The sequence below is a fragment of the Cavia porcellus genome, unplaced genomic scaffold, assembly GCF_034190915.1.
Source record: "Cavia porcellus strain 051 isolate PalLab524CR breed Dunkin Hartley unplaced genomic scaffold, mCavPor4.1 scaffold_5, whole genome shotgun sequence".
NCBI lineage: Eukaryota > Metazoa > Chordata > Mammalia > Rodentia > Caviidae > Cavia > Cavia porcellus.
The window spans coordinates 16666301-16688545 of record NW_026947488.1 but is presented as its reverse complement, the minus strand read 5'-3'; the positions used below and the strand labels follow the sequence as shown (position 1 = coordinate 16688545).

Below are 22245 nucleotides of genomic sequence, written 5' to 3'. Positions count from 1 at the left end.
CAACAAAACAATCTGCTTGGAATTTCAAAAATGGCAGCTTGCTAGGGGATTGGGCAGAGAGTCTGCGGAGAAATCATATTAGATGCTAGAATATGATAACACGGAGAGGGCCAAATGGATAGATAACGATTCTTACTAACCAAGGTGGTAACTGAAGGGAAAAATAAAACTGGGAAAAGGAAGGAAAAGCGCGGATAGAGAGCTGGAGTCCAATGTACTCACTGAGCCCCATTTCATGCTGTACTAGGCGCGGCCAGAGGATTTAAGGTCGTGCTGAGACTGTGGCTGCTGATAATGGGAGTCTGCGAATCCTGCACCTTTAATGCGGCAGACTGACCAGTGGATCCAAGAAGAAAAGCTGTATTGGCTTTTGGTGACTGTTAGAAATTGAGACCTGGGACCCCGCAAAGCAGCCAGGGCCACCTGGCTGCACTGGAGGAGACTGCAAGAAGTTCCGGAGCTCCGAAGCCAGACACCATGCAGTTTTCTGACCGATCCATGCTGTGCCAGGAACGCAGTGAAGACAAGCGGCACTATGTGCAGTGGAACCAAGAGGAATATCTGCATTGACTCCTAGTGAGTACTAGGGACCGGGTCCCCCGCGGCTGCTGTTGCTGGCTGGAGGACATCTTGGAATTGGGCAGAGCCCGTGCCATGGTGACATCAGACAGTTGCCCCTGGCGCAGAGAGGTCTGGTGGAGGACATCTTGAAATTGGGGAGAGCCCGATGCTGTGATGGCGTCAGCAATACAGAGAGAACTAGTGGAGGACATCTTGGAATTGGGCAGATCGGCACCATGGTGACATTAGATAGTCGCTCCTGGCACAGAGAGTTCTACTAGAGGACAGCTGGGATTTGGGCAGAGCCCTGTGCTGCAGTGACATTAGTCAGCCCCTTCTGGCACAGAGAGAACTGGCAAGATCTTTTGGGGCTGAACCAAGCCTCTGGTTGAGACCCAATAAGCAGATACAAAATAGTCACGACTCTGTGACATCCACAAAGTACAGCCTAACTTGCAGATTGACTGACACAGAGGCTGGAGGCTAGCCTGAACCGTCCTTGCATCCCTGCCTAACTCAGATAACAGCAAGTTGGGGAGGGCAGCAAAAACTCAAGTCAGCACGCTTCAGAAAGGCCCTTAGCAATACAGAGAGGGCCAGAGACCTCCAGGACACTCCAGTCTGAAAGAAACCAGAAACATGACAAGAGATAGAAATAAAAAAAAAAAATCTCCAGCTGTCAAACGTGAGAAAATAAGCCCAGGGGAAGTAAACATGGAAGAGAACCAGCACAGTAACCATCCAATACGAGACACAGCATCAGCTGAAATAAAGTAATACCTTCACGATCTCATAGACAAAATTAAAACTGAACTTCTGATCCAAGTGAGGCAAGATATAAAGCAATTAATTAAATAAATGACAAGCCCCTCCCAAGAGAACACAAATGGAAGAATGGAGGAAATCAGAAAAGAAAGAGAAACTTCTGAAGAAGAATTTAACGTAGCCTAGAATACATGAAACAGATCCAAAAAGATTATCAGGAAACTTAAAAACTCCATTGAACATTGGCAAAATGCCTTGACAGAAACTAAAGTTAGCCTTTTGAAACTTGAAGAGAGATTTATGATATATGATTGTAAAAGAAAAGACCTCTTAAAAATAACGAGGAACCAGAAAGAAACAATTCAAAGGCTAGAAGATGACAAAAGGATACATAACTTAAGAATAAAGGATGTGAGTGAGGAAGCAGGAGTGACCAAAAATGAACTACAAAGAATATTCACAGATATATTAAAGGAAAACTTCCCAAGCATAGGAAAAAGAAATGATATCCAGATAAAAGAGGCATACAGAACACCAGCTACCTACAACCAAAACAGATCTATACCCAGACATATAATAATCAAGATTCCAGAAATCCACCAAAAGAACATAATACTAAAAGCAGCCAAGCAAAAGAAGCAGATAACCTATAATGGAAAAATTATCAAAATAACAACAGACTTATCAACACAAACTCTCAAATCGAGAAGGGAATGGGGGGAAATATTCCAAGTCCTGAAAGAAAATAATTTGTAACCAAGACTCATATACCTAGAAAAACTCTCTCTCAAAATTAATGGAGAAATAAGATGCTTCCAAGACAAGGAGGAACTATGGAGTTCCTGGCCACCAACCCAACCCTACAGAGAGTGCTGAAGGGCATGCCAGAGAGAGAGAGGAAGGGATACCAGGATTCCAGCAACAGTGGCAGAGAGGCCTCAATGAACGGGGAAGACAGTGGGATGAGGGAGTAAGGTGGACAAATTATAGCAGTAAAGTGGAGTAGCAGACATGAGTCAGAGACAGTAAGCTATAATCTTTAGTATAGATAGCTTTGATACACTATAAAAAAAGGCAGAGGTCATTGTTAATAGTGTATCAGGGTTTTAAAGACATAGTAGTCTTATTGCCCTGTTTAGTTTGAATTTAATTTGTTCCTGTCTGCCCACTCATATCACATTTGAGGGCACAGACATCTGACTCAAAAATAGCAGGTTATACCATGGTAACTATCCTTAGTTTCCTATTAACTTAAACTGAAACCAGGTATTACTTACATTGTCTTATTGAGACTGATCTTATTTGATTCTGATTTGTTAGACTGTGGTTTTTGCCTTAGCTGATTTTATTTGAACTTGGTATGCTTGATAGCATCAACCCTAAAAGTAGAGGCAACTACTCTGAAGATGACAAAATGTAGTTCTACAATATTTTCAAAGTTGTGTTTTTATAAAAATAGCTATGCAATACAATGCTTAACTATATTAAGCCTGATGATGTGGACAAGTCTATTGAAAATAACAAGAGAAAGCATAGTAACTATGGTAGATCACCTAATATTGTGGTCTTATTTGTCTTTTTCATTGCCTGTTTTTCTAGGAATTTGTTTTTCTGTCTTCTTATGATTTGTTTTTCCCTATAATACGGAGAGGATACATATACATGTAGAAATTCACACATGAGAAGATTTTTTAAAACTATTTCTGGGAACAGATTATATAATACAAGATGTAATGAACAGATACTCCTAAGAAGAAGAGATACTAAGAAACCCAATGCTAATTCTGTAGCATTATGATATAAAATCTAGCAATGCTATTATTCACTGATCAGAGTGATATTAGTCTAGTCTCTTAAGTTCAATTTCAGCATATGTAAAGATAAGGACAGCTACTATGAAGAGAATGAGAGACACTATGATAGTTATTCTTGTCTTCCCCAATGTCAGATCTTGAAGACCTAAAGCCTTCATCATCCTGTAATGATTTGATTATTTCTATAATATGCAGTATGTATTTAATGTGTGTGAAGATGTGGACAACTATTTGGAAGAAACTAGAGACAATTAGATAAACAGTGAAGATCTCCAGTGGACTTTCTTTGAAATCTGTATTTCTTTAAATTTTTTAAACTGTTTTGTTCTGTTTTGATATGTTTAATCTTACCCTCTTTAAGATAAAAAACAAATGTGTAGGACTGATAACCATATTACTAAGTTTTTGTTGGGTCATTGAGTAGAACTGTTGGCAGTGTCAGTATTTGAATGTCACTTTGCATACTTTAATTTTATAACCTGAACAACTATTTCTAAGATGAAAACATGTAACTTATCAACTGATGATTTATTACCGTTTATTTTTCTGTAATTCTGTATTATTTCTATCCTTTTTAATCTCCATATATTTTTTTTGTTTCTTTCTCTTTAAATAAATAATTTTTAAAAACCCTGCTCACCTCCCTGGTAAGGCAGCAGTGAGCCTACCAGTGCACAGGCTGAGAATCAAACATTCCTCCTCACCCCCTCATTAGAAAATGGGAGCCAGAGGTCTGAACATCTCTTGGGAGGCTGACTATATGCAATATAGTAAATATGAGGATTCCCTTCTACCATTTCTTTGAAGGCAAATATTGTTATCACTGTTTTGCTTTATTTTGATTAATTATATTGCTCTATTCTATACTCTGTTTGGATAGGTTTTATGATATTCTGTATTAGGTTTGGTTTTGCTATACCTGATTGAAAGAAAAACTATTGTGAAGATAATGAAATATGCTATGGTACCTATTACTGCTATCCCAGTAACCTGCTGTAAAGTTCTGTACCAATTTCACTGCATTGTCTTGATTGGCTTTACTCTGTCTTGTTTTGTTGTATTTTACTACCTTCAAAATAATAATAGTAGTAATAATAATAATAATAATAATAATAATAATAATAAAGAAACAAGATCTAGGGCCAGGGATGTAGTGCAGCAGCACAGCAACTGTCTGGCAAGTGTGAGGTTGTGAGTTCAATCCCAGTACAAAAAAAAAAACAATAAGATCCAACAATATACTGTATACAAGAAACACATTTAACTCAAAAAGAAATTAATAGACTAAAAGTAAAAGGATGGAAAATAATACTCTGTAACAGGAACCCAGAAAAAAAATCAGGGGTACCTATTCTATTTGAAGAATGAAATTCAAATCAAGAATGATCAAAAGAGACAGACTCAGTCACTATATACTTGTTAGGAGAAAACTTCAAAATGAAGAGATAACAATCATAAATATATATGCACCAAATATGGGAGCAACCAACAATATAAGACAAATATTAGTAGATATGAAAATCAAATAATAACACAGTTGTAACAGGGGAACTTAATACCCCATTGCCACAAAAAAGATAGATCAGCTAGACAAAAAGTCAGCAAAGAAATAACAGAACTGAACTAAACCTGCTAGCAAATGAACTTAATAAATGTTTATAGAGTGTGTTCAATCCAACATCAGAATATACATTTTCCTCAGGTTTACACAGCATGTTCTCTAAAATAGACCATATACTAGCCCATAGAACATGCTTAGGTAAATGCAAAAGAACTAAAATTACCCCATTCATATTATCTGACTGTAGAACAAAACTGGAGATAAATGACAAAAGAAACTGTGAAAAGTCCATAAACACATGGAAATTAAATAACATCCTCCTGAACAGCCAATGGATTGCAGATGAAATTAAAGAAGAAATTACACAATATCTACAATAAAATGAAAATACAAACAGCTTATTGGAATCTGTGGGATCCAATGAAAAAAGATGTAAGAGGGAAATTTATAGCAGTGAATTATTACATCAGGAAACAGGAAGAGCACAAATACACAATCTAATGCTGTACCTTAAGCTTCTAGACAAAGAAGAGCAAGTCAAGCCCAAAGTTTGTATAAGCCTAACAGGTCTCCAGAGATGCCATACCATTTTCCCTTCATACCTAAGGTGACACATTCACCAGGAGAATTTCAAGTAGTGTTTAAGGAGGAGACAGGGACTGAGGATATAGCTCAGTGGCACAAGTGCCTGCCAGGCAAGCACAAGGTTGTGAATTCAATTCCCAGTACAAAAAAAAGAACAAATGAACTTACTAGATATTTATAAAGTGGACCATCCAACAAGAATGGAATATGCATCCTACTCAGCAGCAGGTAGAACTTTTTCTAAAATATCCAAATACAAGACTGCCTTAGTTATTTTTCTCATTGATGAGACAAAATTCCAGACATCCACAAGCCAAAGGAGGAAGGGTTTATTTCAGCTCAGTTTGCAGCTTCAGGTCACAGCTGGCTCCAAGCAAGGACGGATGGCAGACAGGCATCACAGGGTAGAAACAGTTCATTGCAGACAAGGCAAGAAGCGGCAAAGCATCAGCAAGCCTCTCTTTCCCTTTTATCCCGTCCATGCTGCAAGCATTTTGGGTAGTGCCACCCACACAGAGGGTGGGCCTTCCCATTGTCCACCCAGAACTATGCTAAACCATTAGGAACTAATTCAGTTATTGCATGCCCATGATCCAGCCACCTCCCAAAGCCACACCTATGAGGCTTTGGGGGGACATCCAGATACAAGCCATAACAGACAATGTTAAGTATGTTAAGTAAATGCAAAATAACCAAAATTATGTCATGCATATGATCATATCATAGCGCAATGAAACTAGTAATCAGTGGCAAAAGAAACCACGGAAATTATGCAAACACAGAGCGAAACAATTCACACTGAAGTAATCAATGGGTTGCAGAAAGAATCAAGGAAGAAATTAGCTCCAGGAATCAAACAATAAATCCAGTAAAACATACCAAAATCTGTGAGAACTATACAACTATGAATGCTCACATGAAAAAACCAGAGCAGCTCCAGATAAATAATTTAGTGATAAAGCTGAAGGTCCTAAAAAACAAGAACAATCCAAATCCCTCTATCTAGGAAATAAATAAACTACAATACATCCATAAAATAGAACGATTTGACACCATTTTAAAAAATAGAATGAAGAAGGTCTTGATGAGCTGAAGAAGAGTGACTGTCAGTTATGTCAAATGAAAACAGTGTACTCTATGTAGTAAGTTGTCCCCCATGCAACAGACAAGTACAAGTAGGAATACATTTTTCAAATAAAAACAGGAAATAGCTAGAAAGTAACAAAATTACTCTTTATGATGATTGAGGGGAAGTAGAGAAAATATAAGGATAGGATAGCACATCTATGATTATCTTTTCATTTGGTTTTATCTTTGAAATCACAGAAAATGTTTTGAATGTTTGAAAATTTAAACTAAAAAGAAAGCAAGTCAGGCCAGGTGTGGTTCGCCCATGCTGTAATCCTAGCATTCAAGAGGCTGAGGCAGGAGGATTGCTATGGGTTCAAGCCCAGCCTGCACTACATAGTGAGATCCTGCTTCAAAAGAAAGGAAGAAAGAAAGAAAGAAAGAAAGGAAGGAAGGAAGGAAGGAAGGAAGGAAGCAAGCTATACCAACTAAAAATAAATTGAACAGGTTCAAAATTGAAAATTATATTATTGGAGAAAAAGATTGTTTTACATCACCTTGACCATTTTGCTTAGTTCACACCTTTGAATATATTCTAAATACAAGTAGAAATTTAAAACTTCACTGGGTTGTTGTCAGTGGTAATGTCTGTCCTGAGATTTTGAACAGAGTTTATGGATCTTGTAGGAAAAAGAAGTAAGTGAAAAGAAAATTGATATATAGAAGAGCCTGTAATGCTTTCTAGATCTGTAGAGCAGAAATAAAAACTACACCTCAGTATCTTTGAATACACTGACTACTCCAGATTATGATTTTAAATATCTTTTCCTCTTTCCTTACAGAAATGGGTGATTTTAGGAATGACAGGAAGAGTAAAAAGCAAGCATCTATGACTCCTTACTGAGCTAGAGAATGTGGAAATGGTCAAGACTAATGGGCAAAAGGACAAGCAGCAACTCGGAGACCTCAATGACCATGCGCAGGAAAAATCGAACATCAGAAAGGAATAAAAATTTTACTTGACTGTAATTTATTGAATAAATAAAAATACGCAGCATTAGAGTAATTTTAGAAAACCAGTTAAATAAAGGACAAAGGGATACTCTTCTTTACAAGGAATGCTAGCTTGTAAATGTGGACTAAACGACAAAATTAGAAAAAATACACATTCGACCTTCCCTACTCTTGTCTTCTATTTTAACAGAGTTCTCAATAGATAACAATACCATTAGGTTAAAGGTCATGGAAGTTCAAAGGATTTCCAGTTGTGAAAATACTGAGCTACTAATTTGTTATTGATTGCATAGGAAAACTGTGCTTTATAATGGAAAAATTAGGCAGCTGCTACTTTACCTTAGTGATAAAATTAGCATCACTGAGAATAGAATGATTGAAGTACTCCCTGATATGTTGCAATACAAACTGTATGACATCTTCAATATATTTTCTTGCAAAAATATTCAACTTTAATATATCATCTTGTTTACAAGATACCCACAGAATAGAAGAGCAAGTTAAATATAACTATGAGGAAACAGTCAAACAAATTCAAAATGTATAATCTTCTATAAGACACTTGTCACACTTGTTGCAAAATTGCATGGCATAAAAATGGCAAAAGAGATGGGAACTTCTTAAAGGAAAAGAAAATAAAAGACCTGCCCAGGCACAATAATGCATAGCCAGTAATCCTAGCTCCTCTGAAGTTTGAAGCCAAAGAATTGCAAGTTCAGGGCCAGCCTGAGCCACTTAGGAAGATCCTGTCTCAAAATATAAAAAGAAGAATGTTAGAGGATGTAGCTCAACAGTAGAACTCGTCTAGATTCAATCACTCAGGGAGGAGATGGAGGTGAGGGGAAAAGAAGAGAGAAGGCGGAGAAGCAGGTAAAGAAAAGGGAGGAAAGTTGGAGGGAGACTAGGAGTGAAAGGAGGAGAGAGAGGAGAGGAGAGGAGACAGCAGGAGAGGAGAGGGCAGGAGAGGAGCTAACAAGGTGAAATACGTGAATCTAGATTGCATTTTTATTTGAATGACATCTGGGAAGGATTTGAAAATTAGTATGTGTTGCCGGGCATGATGGTACATCCTATAATTCTAGCACTCAGGAGGCTGAGGCAGGAGGATAGCTGAGAGTTTGAGGCCAGCCAGGATTACACATAGTGAGCACAAGGCTAACTGGAACTACATAGCAAGACCTTGTCTCAAAATAAGAATTAAGATGTCTTTTGCACATGTATCAACTCATGAAGAATGTAATTATATACAGCAAACATGCCTTAATAAACATTTAAAAAGGAAAAGGTAAGGTAAGTGGAAAAAGTGACAAGATTGAATGGATGTGATTGAAAAGAGAACCAAAAAAAAAAAAAAAAAAAAAAAAAAACACCCTGATTCATGCATACACAGAACTTTGATCTGGGATACAAATAGATTTTCAAATGAATCTGAGAGGGAAGTACAAATCAATAAGTGACCAGGAAAAATTATCACTACAGAAGGAAACTAAATTGTATCATTTCTCATACCGTAAATGAGTTAGCTCCAGCAAGACTTAATTTTCAAAAGCAAAGATTTAAACTTTTAGTAAAACGTAAATTTCTCAAATCGTACATAACAGTAGCTACCATAATGTCACTTTTCTTTGAAATAGTTGAGCACACCTTTACATACAATAATATCAAACATAACGAAATGGTATAAAACCATTTAAAAGAATGAAAGCATTACAGGACTTCAAACCAATAACAGGAAATGAACAATGGCTACTGTAATATATGTTGTATCAACTTGAGAGGTTTAGAAATTTAAGTAAGAGACTCAACAGGGAACCAAGATCATTACTTTGTAAATATCCTCATCCTGTGTAAGAGGAAGGCACGGAGATTTTGGGAGTGCTTCATCTGCCCTAGGGGGTGGGATGTGTGTGTCAGCTTGCAGTGTGAGGGAGGAAAAGAGGCTTGATCTTCCCGCCTTTTTTGCTCTTGCTATTTTAGTTGGCTGCTGCCTTGAAGTGTGGCCCTGGTGTCATACCACCTTGCCTTGGAGCCAGCTGATTACGGACTGAAACCTCCACAATCTGTGAGCTAAATAAACCTTTCCTTACTTCATTTTGGGTATTGGGTATTTTGTTCCAGCAATGAGAAAAAAGTAACTAAGACACAGTATCTCTTCACTTATTTATATGTTTTTCATGTTTCTGAAAAACTAACTGTGATTTTCCCAAAAAGTCTTGCTTAACTTTTGTTAACAATAATGGTAGATTCTTTATATTTTTTGCTATCATTGTAAATTTATCAGACAATGAGGATTAACTGTCAGAGAAAAGTACAATTAGCCTAATAAGCCACAGGATGGAGCTATAAACACAATAATTTGATTTACTGAGACCTATGACTATGAATAATCTAATCAACATTTCTGTTTCTAGGGCTAAACTAGACAGGTAGACTATGAAGATGTCATTTGAGGTAGGTCAGTTTTCAAGGTGTCTACCACTGAGGAGGAGATCAATGTTGTGAAAATGTGTTAGAAATGTAAATTGTAAATCGTGTTTCAAACCTATTAATAATCCCTTAGAATGGGGCCTGGCAAGCTTTAACAAATCCTCCAGGTGGTTATGGTACACACTAAAGTTGGAGAACTCAATATAAGTGGAAAAATCGACTGACTGATGTAGAGTAGAATGATGATTACCACCAGAGGCAGAGGGTAGGAGAAACAGAGAGACATGAGTGAAAGGTACAAGCTTACAGTTAGACATGTTTTTGAGATCATTGTTAATAACAATGTTGGGAACAATAGCTAATAATAATGTATTATGTACTGTGTCAAAATACCACATTGTACCCCCAAAAATGAACATAACTTTTCAATTTAAAAATAGTAAAATTTAAACACTGTCTGAAAAGAGCAAACAAAAATCAAATAACTATAAGAGAATTCAAAAAATATTGTTAGTTTGAATGGGGGGGGGAACAAATTGATTTCATTACTAGTTTGAGTATTTCCCTGCCAACTCTCCTTGAGATGTGCTATGTACATGTACCAATTTCCACAATAAATGTAATCATTATGTACTACAGACATTTATAAATAAAAATGTAAAAATAAATAAAATTAGAGCTGAGAAATTCCTCTTTCATGTAATGAATTTCCACAAATACAAAGATATCCCTGTAGATATTTTGCTTTATTCCATTAGACTATTTATTTATATCTGTACCAACAACATAGCACATGAATTATTATTACCATATTTAGATACCTTCTCTAGTTAGTCTCTATTCTTTAAAAAAATTTATTGGCAAAAAAATTTATTGACTTCTCTGAAATTTATTCTAATACATTAACTGTAAGATCATTTTTTCAGCTTGTTTCAAAAGTCATACTGGGCTTTTTTTTGCAGTTATATTGTATTTATAAATGACTTTAAAGAATTGTCATTTTTATTTTATTGAGTCTTCCCAAGCATAAACATTGTTTTTCCATTTATTCAGGTCTCCTTTTAGCCCTTGGATACATTTTTTGTAATACTTGAAGAGCTGGTATAATTTTTAGGTTTATTGACAAGTATTTCACAGGATTTGTTTCTCTCATAGTTTACATCTACCTCTGTTATTTCTGATTGGTGAAAGATAAAGTGTAGAAGTGTTATAGAATTTTATGTAAGCCTTATATGAGCAAATTTTGTTAGTCTTATCTACCAGTGTTATAGAATATTATAAATCATCACATAAAAATGACACTATCTGCATATCATGGCTATTTTACAGCTCCCTTCCCAGTCTTACACATCTCATTGCTTCTCCTATTGCACTGTTTTATATATTTCATACATTGTTAGAAAACACCACTGATTCTTACTGTTTCTTCAGCTCCAACGTCTCTAAAAATTCAATATAATGCAGGTTTTTTGTTGTTTTGTTTTATTTTATTGAAATAAATAAATTTTATTTCTGTCCCATTTCATGTGCATTTATTCCCAGTGCTCTGTGATAGATACATAGTCCTTTGATACTGCAGAGGTGTTTCTTTCTCCCAGTACTGGAGATTGGCTTCATTTTTATGTATTTCCTTTTGTGTTACTTATCAAACCAGGGCCTGCACAGATGCAGCACACTTCTTAGCTACACTTCAGCCTCTTAAGTTTTACAAGACTCACAGTCAAATAAGCCACCAATGACAGAAACTACTGTAGCTTCTTCTTATAATTACAACGGATAAAGATATACGAATGAATAAGTTTGAATGCATCATACTGAAGATTGATTGTTTTCACTTAATTATGTGTCTTCAAGATCTTGCTGTTTCATGGGTTTTTTTGGAGACAGAGTCTTACTATATAGGTTTCTCTACAGCTTCATGGAGGTTTTCTTTTTGTCTGTGTGTAGATTCATTTCTATTATTAATTGTAACAAAGAGTTTACATTTACATTGAACTTTACAAAATTCATATTGAACTTTATAAAACCCTGATGAATTCTAATTTTTAATATTTTATTTAGAATCATCACAACTATGTTCACAGAAGAAGATACATGTTCATAATTAACTTTTCTACTGCCCATATTTGTGGTAAAAATTTTTTTGCCTATATTCATTCATTGCTACATAAGAAATTGCCCCAACACTTAACACCTTGAAACCATAAGTATTATCTCACAGTTTAAGGGTCAGGAACACAGAAGCAACTTAGCTTGATTGATCTGGGGGAGGGTTTCCCATGTGGTCAAGGCAGCTCTCTGCTGGTAATACGTCATTTCCGATTAGAGTGGATCTGAAATATATCCTTCCAAACTCATTCATGTGTTTGCTAGTAGCCCTCAGGTCCTCACATACTGCTGGCTATTGCACTTGTCCCTGGGAGCCACTCCTCAGATCAGTGTCCTCCAAACATGGCAACTAAATTCCCTTAGAGCAAGAAATGCCAGAGGATGGATCTCCAAATGGAAGCGGCAGTCTTTTATCACATAATATCATAAAGATACCATCACATTTGCAATATTTTGTTGGTCACACAGTAGACAAGGAAAGAATATGCATATTGGAGGGAAGGTATAAAGACCAAGTGTGAGATAACTGGGAACCAGCTTGGAGGGTGGTTACCTCAACCACAGAATCAATAGAACGGTTCTCCCTCTTTTTTAGTTTTCTATCAAATAGTTAATTTGATACAACAAGTTGGTGCTCTTAGAACACTGGTGGAAGCAGTAAGGAATATTTTCTTAAGCCAATGGCTTTTTCCAGGAAATAATCAAAATGCAATTTTGATTTGTCAGAATTTTGTGTTTATTTGGTTTTTTATCATTATTTAACCAAGTTGTCTCTCTCTGAGTTCAGAGACGCAGAGAAATGTGGAGCAAGGTTCACATCTGGCTCTGGTTACTTCTGTTCCATGGAGTCAAGAATACTGCCTTCTGCAGTACTGGCCAAAGCATGTCATCCGCGTGACCACCACGGAAATATGCTTACTTTAAGACAAAAAAAAACAGTGTCTTGAGAAGAGAAGAAACAGACTTAAAATTGTTCCAACAAGTGGCCACGATTTGTGGAGAATATGCTCATCAAAGTAACATTGCTGTTTATTATACCCATAGTGTATTCCTCTAATGCTCTAAAAATTGTCAGAAAATGACTTTTGTTGTCAGTTTGCAGATGAAAAAATTACACTTAGAAAACGAAGTCGCTCATGTAAATATGACAATGCCAGTACTGTCAGGGTCGTGGTGTAAATTCAAGGCTGCCCATCCCAGCAAGCCTTTTCCTTCTACTCTGAATCATAGGAGGGAGGCCTCACATCTCTGCCCTTCCCTCAGTGCCTCTCACCTCAATTAATCACAAAATTGAATGCACACAAAGAGATAAGCTCATTTATTTATTCACAAATCAACCTTATTTCCTGAAAGCCTACATGCCAAGAGTTTGCTAAAAAGAGGGGTTGGTGGTGGAACCAAATCCTTGCCATAGGATCCAAACCTGGGAACAGAAAGGGAATTTCCAGGCCACACACAGCGTAAATCCAGAGTCTTGCCCAAATGACAGGAATCAAGCTGCGAGAGAAAATCAGAGAAGACCTTCAGAACAAGAACCAGCCAAATCATTTTCACATTCTTCCTCCTAAAGATGCCCACAGATAGAAAGGCAGTGGTATAGTTGAAAATGTTGTGGTACTGGGAGACTAAGCTCAAGTTTCACTTTCACTGTAAAACCTAAATCTCAGAGCTCTGAACTATATTTTTCTTAAACACCAAGATTCTTTTGGATTTTGACCATAGACACATCATATAAATAACCCAAATAATACATAAATATTTTTTGCATACAGCAGTGTCCAAAACAATGTCAGTTTTGTTGTCTATTTTACAGAGAAAGAAATAGAGACTCAGAAAGTCATTTGCGGGGCTGGAGATTTAGCTCAGCGGCATAAGCGCCTGCCTTGCAAGCAGGCAGTCGTGAGTTCGATCCCTGGTACCAATAAAAACGAAAAAGACCAAAAAAAAAAAAAAAAAAGAAAGTCATTTGCTCAGGATCCTCATGTGGAAAGGCTAGAACAGAATTCCTGAACAAAATCAAATCTGTGCTCTGAGACCTAGAAAACAGCCTTGAAGGACCCGGAATCAGGGAATCAGACATTCTCTGCTTGGAGCAGGCAGTCCCCCTGACCGTGCACCTAGATCTCCAGAGGGTTGATGCTGAGCCAGGAAGATCGATAATCTGTAGCAGTCCTCTTCTTACCTTACTCAGGGGGAACGCAGGCTTTCCCACACATGCTCTTGCAGCACTTGAGGTTACCCTCACATTGGCTATCCTTCTCACAGAAATTGGGGGGATTAAGCATCAGACATTGAGCAATGACCACTGGGCACTTCCCAGGCTTCTTCCTTTCTGCAGAGAGCAGAGTCCCAGATCAGAGGCCTTAGACCTTAGACATCATTCCTCTGCTTCTTGGACCCAACCTCTGCACTATCTGAACAGGAAAGATCATCTCCTCCCCAGCTGCATCACCAACCCCTTTCCTAAAGCGTATCCCGAAATAACACCTGACTGCCGTCTAACACCCGTACCCTCATCAACACAGGTGATCAGGTGTCTAGAGCTAACTGGATCGTAGCTCCCAAGGGCCTGATTATTTGAATACCAAGATAGTTACCTGGGAGATAAATCTCCTGACATCTGGCTGCTTCAGCCAGGTGGCTACCTTTCTGGCTGGGCTCTTTGACTAGCTGACATATTGGGCTCAATAGCCCTTAAAAAGGAGGAGACGTGGCAGGAGCCTTCACCCAATCCCATTACCATAGATGCTGGGTAGCCAAGCTCAGTCCTTTACACTCAGGTCTTCCACCAACTCACCTGATTTTGAGATGACAACAGGATCCAGGCATTTGCGGTTACAAAAATCAGGGCAGCATCTTTTTTTCCCCGGACATTGCCAGTCACTGTTGCATTCAGGTCTCTCATACCTAACACACAGGACGTGATTTCTAGCAGGGCAGGCTCCAGCTTTTACACCTTCTGAGGAGAAGTTCAAGAAGTCAGAAAGGGGCTGGAGGCTAAATAGCCACCACGATTCTTGGACAAAGCACCTCTTTCCAGGAAGAGAACCTCACCCTGGGAACTGTCCAAAAAGTCCAAAGGAAAACATGCATTTGACTGCAAGAAAAGTGATAGATTAATTAAACCAGACATACCCAGGAGAAGTAACAGATCCAGTATCAAGACAGACAGCTGTTATTCAAGATCTTTCACTTTAGGGCAAAACAAAGTTACACTAAGACAAAAAAGGAAGCCTGACAGTGACAGAGATCAAGAGACATTAAATAAATGGAACTAGCACAGGAGATGTTGAAAACTAAAGCTGGGGTAAGAAACACAAAGACTAAAGGACAGAGAGCAATAAAGGAAAAGACAAGACTAATAACTGAAGAGTCACAAGTAAAGTCAGAGCAAAAGAGATTGCAGGAGAGAAAGAATAAGGAAGGAGAGAGTCCTGGGTTGAAGAGATGGCTGACAAAAGGAAGCATTTCCAGATACTCTGAAGTCCTGTAGATGTCTTGGAACCCACATGGACATGTATACCACCACAGGGAGGTCTCTTGACACCGAAGTGAGAAACAGAGCCTAGAGAAAGATACCTACTCATCCCACCAGGAGCACTCGCCTCTGGTGATTTCAACCAGGCCTGGGCCAGGGTGACTCCAACTTACTTTTTCCATAACCTTCTGCAGCCAAAGCTTCCAGAGCTCCCAGGGCCAGACACACCACAAAGAAGAGGAGGCTCTTGGACTGCATGGTGAAGGTGGGTGGTTCTGATGAACACTGTGAAATCTTACTATTTATGTCTTTACCAGTGGGTGTGGCCCCAAGAGAATGCTTTGGCTCCTCCCAAATGCTATTGCGTAGGCTGGAAGCTGACTTAGAAACCAGAAGTTCTTACACCAGACAGATAGTGGCCCTGGCCTTTTCCTGCTTCAGACAGGACTGTGAGGCCTGTAAAGTAACTACCAGAGGAGAGAGGGAACAAGTTGGCCTTGAAGAGGTGACCAGGCTGGTAAAGAAGGCCATTCCAGACATCTGAGTCCCAAACACTGCGCCTAGCTTTGTAGGTGGAGAAGATGTGAATGAATTCTGTTGCAAACATGCCACCTGGACCAGGAGCTGAAACCGGAGATGGGGACTCTCAGCTGTGACTGTGACTGTACAATACACCCTAATTCTCACATTCCCGGACTCTCTGGGATTGTGAAACTCCTGACTGATTGCTCAATGCAAGTTCCTTCTCCAAAGTGCAGATGACACATCACTCAATAGAGGTTTATTTTCTTGAAATATTTGCCCCGTTATATCCCCAGTGCCTGTTCTATGACCAAAATATGGAAACTACTCTCTAAACAAATGAAAGATGCACAAGGGTGAAGTTAATATGTTTGATCCCTGGTACCAAAATAATTAATATTACATTTAAATTTGTAGTAATTTAAGTTAAATAGTATATAGTAATTAAATATATAATATATTAATTAAATTATTAATAATCTCAAAGAAAGCTCTTCAGGAAAGAGCCCTGCCCTCAGCAAATCTCTTTGGAACTGTTTCCCCAGACATCAAATGGAATGATATTAACAGTTAGCCCATCTCAGAAGTTATGAGATTAAGAGTATGAAAGGATTCTGAAAAGAATAATGAATCATATCTCATGTCACCGAAGACAGTTGAGATGAATCAGAGGTAAAGGACTAAAAGCCACTGACCAGTCATTGTAATCAACATTTAGATACGAGACAATCTGAAATGTGGAAGGAATGATTTCTGCCTCCCCAAATTCCCTACAGATCTTAAGAGATAGCAAAAATTTTTGGCTGCTCTATATTAAGCTGATTCTGTGCACCTTCTAGGCTACCTAGATTGCTTTTAATTCTTTTTCATTTTCCAAGTTAATTTTATTTCTAAGAAAAAAAAACAAAAGAAAACAGTTTCAAAACACAACAATCAGGGGACAACAAGGGTACATACACTGAACGCCACCATCCCCAAACCAATCATCTAGAGCACAAAGTATCTGCATTCAATTGTTTGAAAGATACCAGCATGAACCTTTCTTTTTGATGCACTCAGAGAAATCAGTAGTATAAATAGCTTAACTATAATATATATGCACATGTATTGTTCTTGCAGCTTCTCAGACTAGTAACACAATATATTTATCCATACCTGTCTGATTTACTTCACTTGTGATTATAGACTCAAATTGCATTCATTTACTTATAAAATTCTCAAATTTGTCTTTCTGTATGGCTGAGTAGTACTCCATTATATAAAAGTACCACATCTCTTTTATCCATTCCTCAGTCAGCGGACATTTAGGTTGTTTCCAAGATCTAGCTATCATAAACGGTGAAGCTCTGAGCATGGGTGCATAGATACCACTGTGGTATGATGTTTTTAATTCTGGGAAGATATCCAAAAGGGCAATTGGTTATTGTGTTTGAATAGGAGCTCCAATTCTAGTTTTTTGAGGAAACTCCACATTGATTTCCACAGTGGTTGCACCAGTCTACACTCTCACCAACAGTGGAGGAGGGTTCCTTTTTCCCTGCAGGCCTTCCATAATTTGTTTTTGGTTGATTTCTTGAGAATAGTCATTATTTTTGGAGTGAGGAGGAATCTCAGTGTTGTTTCAATTTGCATCTCTCAAATGACCAGTGATGCTGAACACTTTTTCATATATTTATTTGCTGTTTGTATTTCTTCATCTGAGAAGTGTGTATTCATTTCAGATGCTCATGATTTTTTTAGTTCTTTATATATTCTTGATAAGTAATCCCTTGCCTGAAGAATAGCTGGCAAACATTTTCTCCCCTATGGTGGGTGTCTCTTTACTCTGTTAGTGGTTTTTCTTGCTATGCAAAAAGCTTTTCAATAAGATGAGATCCCAGTTGTTGATTTTTAAAAAATTTTTATTTAAGGAGAAAAAGAAAAAAAACACAAAAGGGGTACAAGTTATACAGAATTTCAGAAAAAATGAACAGTAGGAAATCACTAGTTAATAGATTACATATTGTCATCTTAGAAATAGTTGTTCAAGTTACAAAATAAAAGCACATAAAGTGGACAGTGAGACTGCAAACAGTTCTGTTAAATGATCCTACAAAACTCAGTAATATGGTTATCTATCTTATACACTTAAATATACATGCAGTTATATCCTTTAGAGCACTTTCTTTTCCTCTCTTTTGTACAGTGACAATTACACATTTTGGGTTTTATTACTCCCACAGTTCTTATTAGTTTTTTTTTTGAAGAGAATAAAACCAAATGTGACATAACAAACCAGAGTCAGTCAAATCAAAAGGATGGCCATAATACATAATGTAAATCATGTGATCAACAATGGTTACCATAATGCCTCTTGCTATCTTAAAAAGAATTGCCTATATCATCAGGTATAATAAAATTTAACAAAACAGTAAAGAACAAAACCAATAAAACCAAAACATTGGAGACATTACCTGACTTCAAAAGAAGATAATAGTCAAACCAGAATAGGCGTCATAGTGAATCTTATTGTCTTCACAGTTGTTGCCTGTACTCTCAAACTTGGTACTATCAAGCAAAAGAGAATAGAGGAAAATCAGTCAAAACAAGATGGTGAGAGCAATTCAGGGTTTCAAATCAAGTTAATAGGAAATCAAAGTGGGTTACTATAATATATCCTGCTATTTTAAAAATATTTTCCCCTTAATTAAAAAGATAAAAGTAAATAATAAAAAAGGAGATTGAGATAAAAGTGGACATAACAGCACAGGTCAAAACATAACCACTTAAGCAAAATAGTGTTTCACCACAAGACATCCCAATATAAAAGTAGTTACCATAGTGTCTCTTTCCTTGAAATCTTTGAGTATAACTTCGTATACTGTAGCATCAAACATATCAAGACAAGGTAAAACCATTCAAGAGAATGACAGTATTACAGGGTATTTAGAACCAACTAACAGAAAATGAACAATGGTTTCTGTATAATCTCCTTGTCTATAAAAGTTTTTGTTTATATTATCACATATAATAAAATCCAATGAGATACAACCTGTTAAGACCAATGGAGACAGAAGAACAAAAGCTTGATGGGACTTCAAAACTAGATGATATTAAATCAGCACTAGCTATTATGATGTCTTATTTTCTCCAAAATGGCTGTTCCTACCATCCAACCTTCTCTGCATCATTTTTGTTGAGCTCTTTTTCTGTCATTAGTTGTTAGTTTGTCTTCTTCATTTTGCTTTCTGCTCCATTCATTGTGGTCTCTCTGCCACTGTTTCTGGAATCTTGGAATTTTTCTTTTTTCTTTTTTTCTTGGCATTTTTCTCTGCAGTATTCTCTGCAGAGTTGAATTGGTGGTTGCAAATTCCCCTAGTTTCTCTTTATCCTGGAAGCACCTTGTTTTTCCATCAATATCTAGGGAGAGTTGTGCAGGATATATCAATCTTGGCTGGAGGTTATTGTCTTTCAAAGCTTGAATTATTTCCCCCCACACTCTTTGTGATTTGATGGTTTGTGCTGAGAAGTCTGCTGTAATTCTGATGGGTGTTCCCTTGTAAGTGATCAGTTTCTTGTCTCTGATGGCTTTTAATATTCTGTTCTTATATTGTATTTCTGGAATTTTGATTATTATAGGCCTGGGTGTAGCTCTGTTTGGGTTGTAGGTGGCTGGGGTCCTATATGCCTCATACATCTGAGTATCTTTAACTTTTGCTAAATTAGGGAAATTCTCCTGGATTATTTCTGTGAATAGCCTTTGTAGTTCATTTGTTTGTGTTCCTACTTCTTCCTTTACATTCTTAATTCTTACATTATCGATCCTCTTATCATCTTCAAGCCTTTGTATTATTGCTGTTGGTTTCCTTGTTATTTTTAAGAAGTTTTTCATTTCATGCTCCCACCTTACAAACCTGCCCTCCAGTTCAGATAATCTATCCTTAGTTTCTTTCAAGTTGTCATGCCAGCTTTCAATAGAGTTTTTAGTTTCCTGGTAATCTCTTTGAACCTGCTTCATGTATTCTATGTTTTCTCTATTTTCTCCATCAAACAATTCTCCTCTTTTTTTTTTTCTGTTCTTCCATTCCACCATCTGTTTTTTTCTTGAGTGGTGCTTAGCATTTCTCTAACTATTCTACTTATATCTTGCTTTACTTCGTTAAATACTTCACTTTTGAAGTAATCTATGAGGCTCTGGAGATATCACTTTATGTCTATTGGTGCCGTGTCTGATATTGCATATTTTCTGTCCTCATTCTCCTTTGCATTTACCTTTCCTGGATCAGTGTTCTCAGGATTGGGGGCCGACGACCCTTTCTTGTTGCCTTCTCTTCTCATATTTTTTGTTCCTTCCATACAGGCTTATATAGGAGGCCCAGTTTCTTTCTTTGTGGGTTACAGTTTGTTTGAATCCGCCGGTCAAGTGTTCCCGCCCACTGCAGTGTACTAGGGAGAGACAGACCGGGGCTGCATATGTTCGGCCTGCCCCTCCAGATCCACCCACTGAAGGCTTCACTGCTAGGGTGCACCGCCAGGCACTGGGACCTGGTTTGGGCTAGCCTACTGGGTCTTAGTCAGTGGCATCATCCAGGCCAAATGCTCTGCACTAATCCCACTTGAGAGGGGAATTTGTGAGTAAAGTCCCTGCAGCGTCCTGTTCCGGATAGTCTGCCCGGTTCCAGAATGTACTCTGTTGGAGCCTCCTAGTTTATGGAAGGGTTCCTGTTCTTTTCACTCACTGCAGGTCAATGCAGGGCTCCCCGCCAGTCCCACTCTCAACTCATTCACTGATTCCTACTCTCAGAGCTTTTGCGTCTCTGTCCCTGCTGTGCCGATTCAGATGCAGCAGCAGTGGCAGGAAATTCAAATTGTGGTTTCCAGAGGCGTGGGTTCCAGCTTTGGCACTGAGATTTTATCTGTTCTGGTCATAACATCGGGATTGCATTTCCAGTTGGTTTCTCTCAGCTTAGTTTGTTCCTGGGTCAGCAGGGTATATCTCCCCCTGCTTAGGACTCCTCACACGGCACCATTTCTGGATTCTAAGCTGGCTATCTCAGAGAGCCTCCATAGCTGCTGTTATCTATCCACCATGTTCTCTCAGGAGTCCAGTTGTTGATTTTTTGTGATAGTTCATGTACAATTAGGGTTTTGTTCATAAAGTCTTTGCCTACACCAGTACCTTCAAGAGTTTTATTCTATCTTCCAGCATATTTAATGTTTCTGTTTCAGTATTTAGATCTTTGATCCATTTCAAATTTAGCTTAGTGCATGGTGAAAGATATGGGTCCAACTTAAGTCCTAGGCATGTGCAGAACCAGTTTTTCCAGCACCACTTATTAAAGAGTCTATCTTTCTTCCAGTGAATGTGTTTGGTACCTTTGTCAAAGATAAGGTGACTTATTGTGTCTGGAGTTATTTTTGCATCTTCTAATCTGCTTCACTGATCTCTGAGTCTGAATTATTATTTTTTTGCCAGTATCATGCTGTTTTTATCATAGTAGTTTTATAGTGTAACTTCAAGTCAGGAATTGTGATGCCCCCTGTCTTGGCTTTGTTGCCCAGGACTGCCTGTGCAATTCTAGGTCTCTCCTGGTTCCATATGAATTTTAGAATTTTTTCTCTAATTTTGTGAGATGTGCTATTGAAATTTTGCTTAGGACTGCACTAAATTTGTGTAACAGTTTCAGAAGTATGGCCATTTCTAATACCTTCTTCAATCTCCTTTTTCAGAATACTGAATTTTCAATGTAGAGATCTTTTTCATCCTTTGTTAGATTGATTCCTAGGTATTTCTTTTTTGGGGGGGATGCTATTGTGAAAGGTGTTGTTTCTCTAATTTTTCTCTCAGTGAGTTTGTTATTCATGTACAGGAAGGCTATTGATTTTTGAGTGCTGACTTTGTATCCAGTTATGCTACTGACTTTACTTATTTACTCTACAAGTTTTTTAGTGGGGTTTTAGGGGTCTTCTACGTAAAGGATTATGTCTTCTGCAAATAATAGTAGTTTAAATTCTTCCTTCCCTATCTTTATTATTTTTATTGCTCTCTTGTCTAGTTCCACCAGCTAAGGTTTCCAGAACTATGTTGAATAAGAGTGGAGACAGTGGATATCCTTGTCTTATTCCTGATTTTTTTTTTTTAGTACAGGGGATTGAACTCACAACCTTGCATTTGCTAGGCAGACGCTTACACCACTGAACTAAATCCCTGGCCCTCATTCCTGATTTTGGAGGAATAGTGTTCAGTTTTTGTCTATTTAGTATGATGCTGACTGTTGGTTTGTCAAAAATAGCTTTTATCACATTGAGATAAAGATCATCTATTGCAATTTCCTGTGGGGTTTTTATCATGAATGGGTGCT

The 22245-nt window shown here is 37.7% G+C and overlaps 1 protein-coding gene across 2 annotated transcripts; it reads right to left on the bottom strand.

Moving 5' to 3' along the window:
* Positions 1-13207: 13207 nt before the first annotated feature.
* Positions 13208-15684, bottom strand: Slpi (secretory leukocyte peptidase inhibitor). Of its 2 annotated transcripts, none has more exons than XM_003467776.5 (4): positions 15556-15684; positions 14702-14863; positions 14087-14236; positions 13208-13401 (listed from the first exon to the last, which is right to left on the bottom strand). In XM_003467776.5, exons 1-3 carry the CDS (start codon positions 15638-15640, stop codon positions 14088-14090), a joined length of 396 nt encoding a protein of 131 aa, XP_003467824.2. In that variant the 5' UTR covers positions 15641-15684; the 3' UTR covers positions 13208-13401; position 14087. The 2 variants fall into 2 exon arrangements, with proteins under 2 accessions (XP_003467824.2, XP_013005809.1); XM_013150355.3 differs by having other exon boundaries at positions 14702-14860; positions 15556-15674.
* Between the last annotated feature and the right edge of the window lie 6561 nt (positions 15685-22245).

Bases quoted from the DNA above. Each gene is read 5' to 3' on its own strand.
- Slpi (XM_003467776.5), bottom strand. From the start codon at position 15,640: ATGCAGTCCAAGAGCCTCCTCTTCTTTGTGGTGTGTCTGGCCCTGGGA. The intron at 14,864-15,555 runs GTAAGTTGGAGT...ACTTCTCCTCAG, and splicing joins TGCAGAAGGTTATGGAAAAA to AAGGTGTAAAAGCTGGAGCC. The intron at 14,237-14,701 runs GTGAGTTGGTGG...TGCTCTCTGCAG, and splicing joins TGTTGTCATCTCAAAATCAG to AAAGGAAGAAGCCTGGGAAG.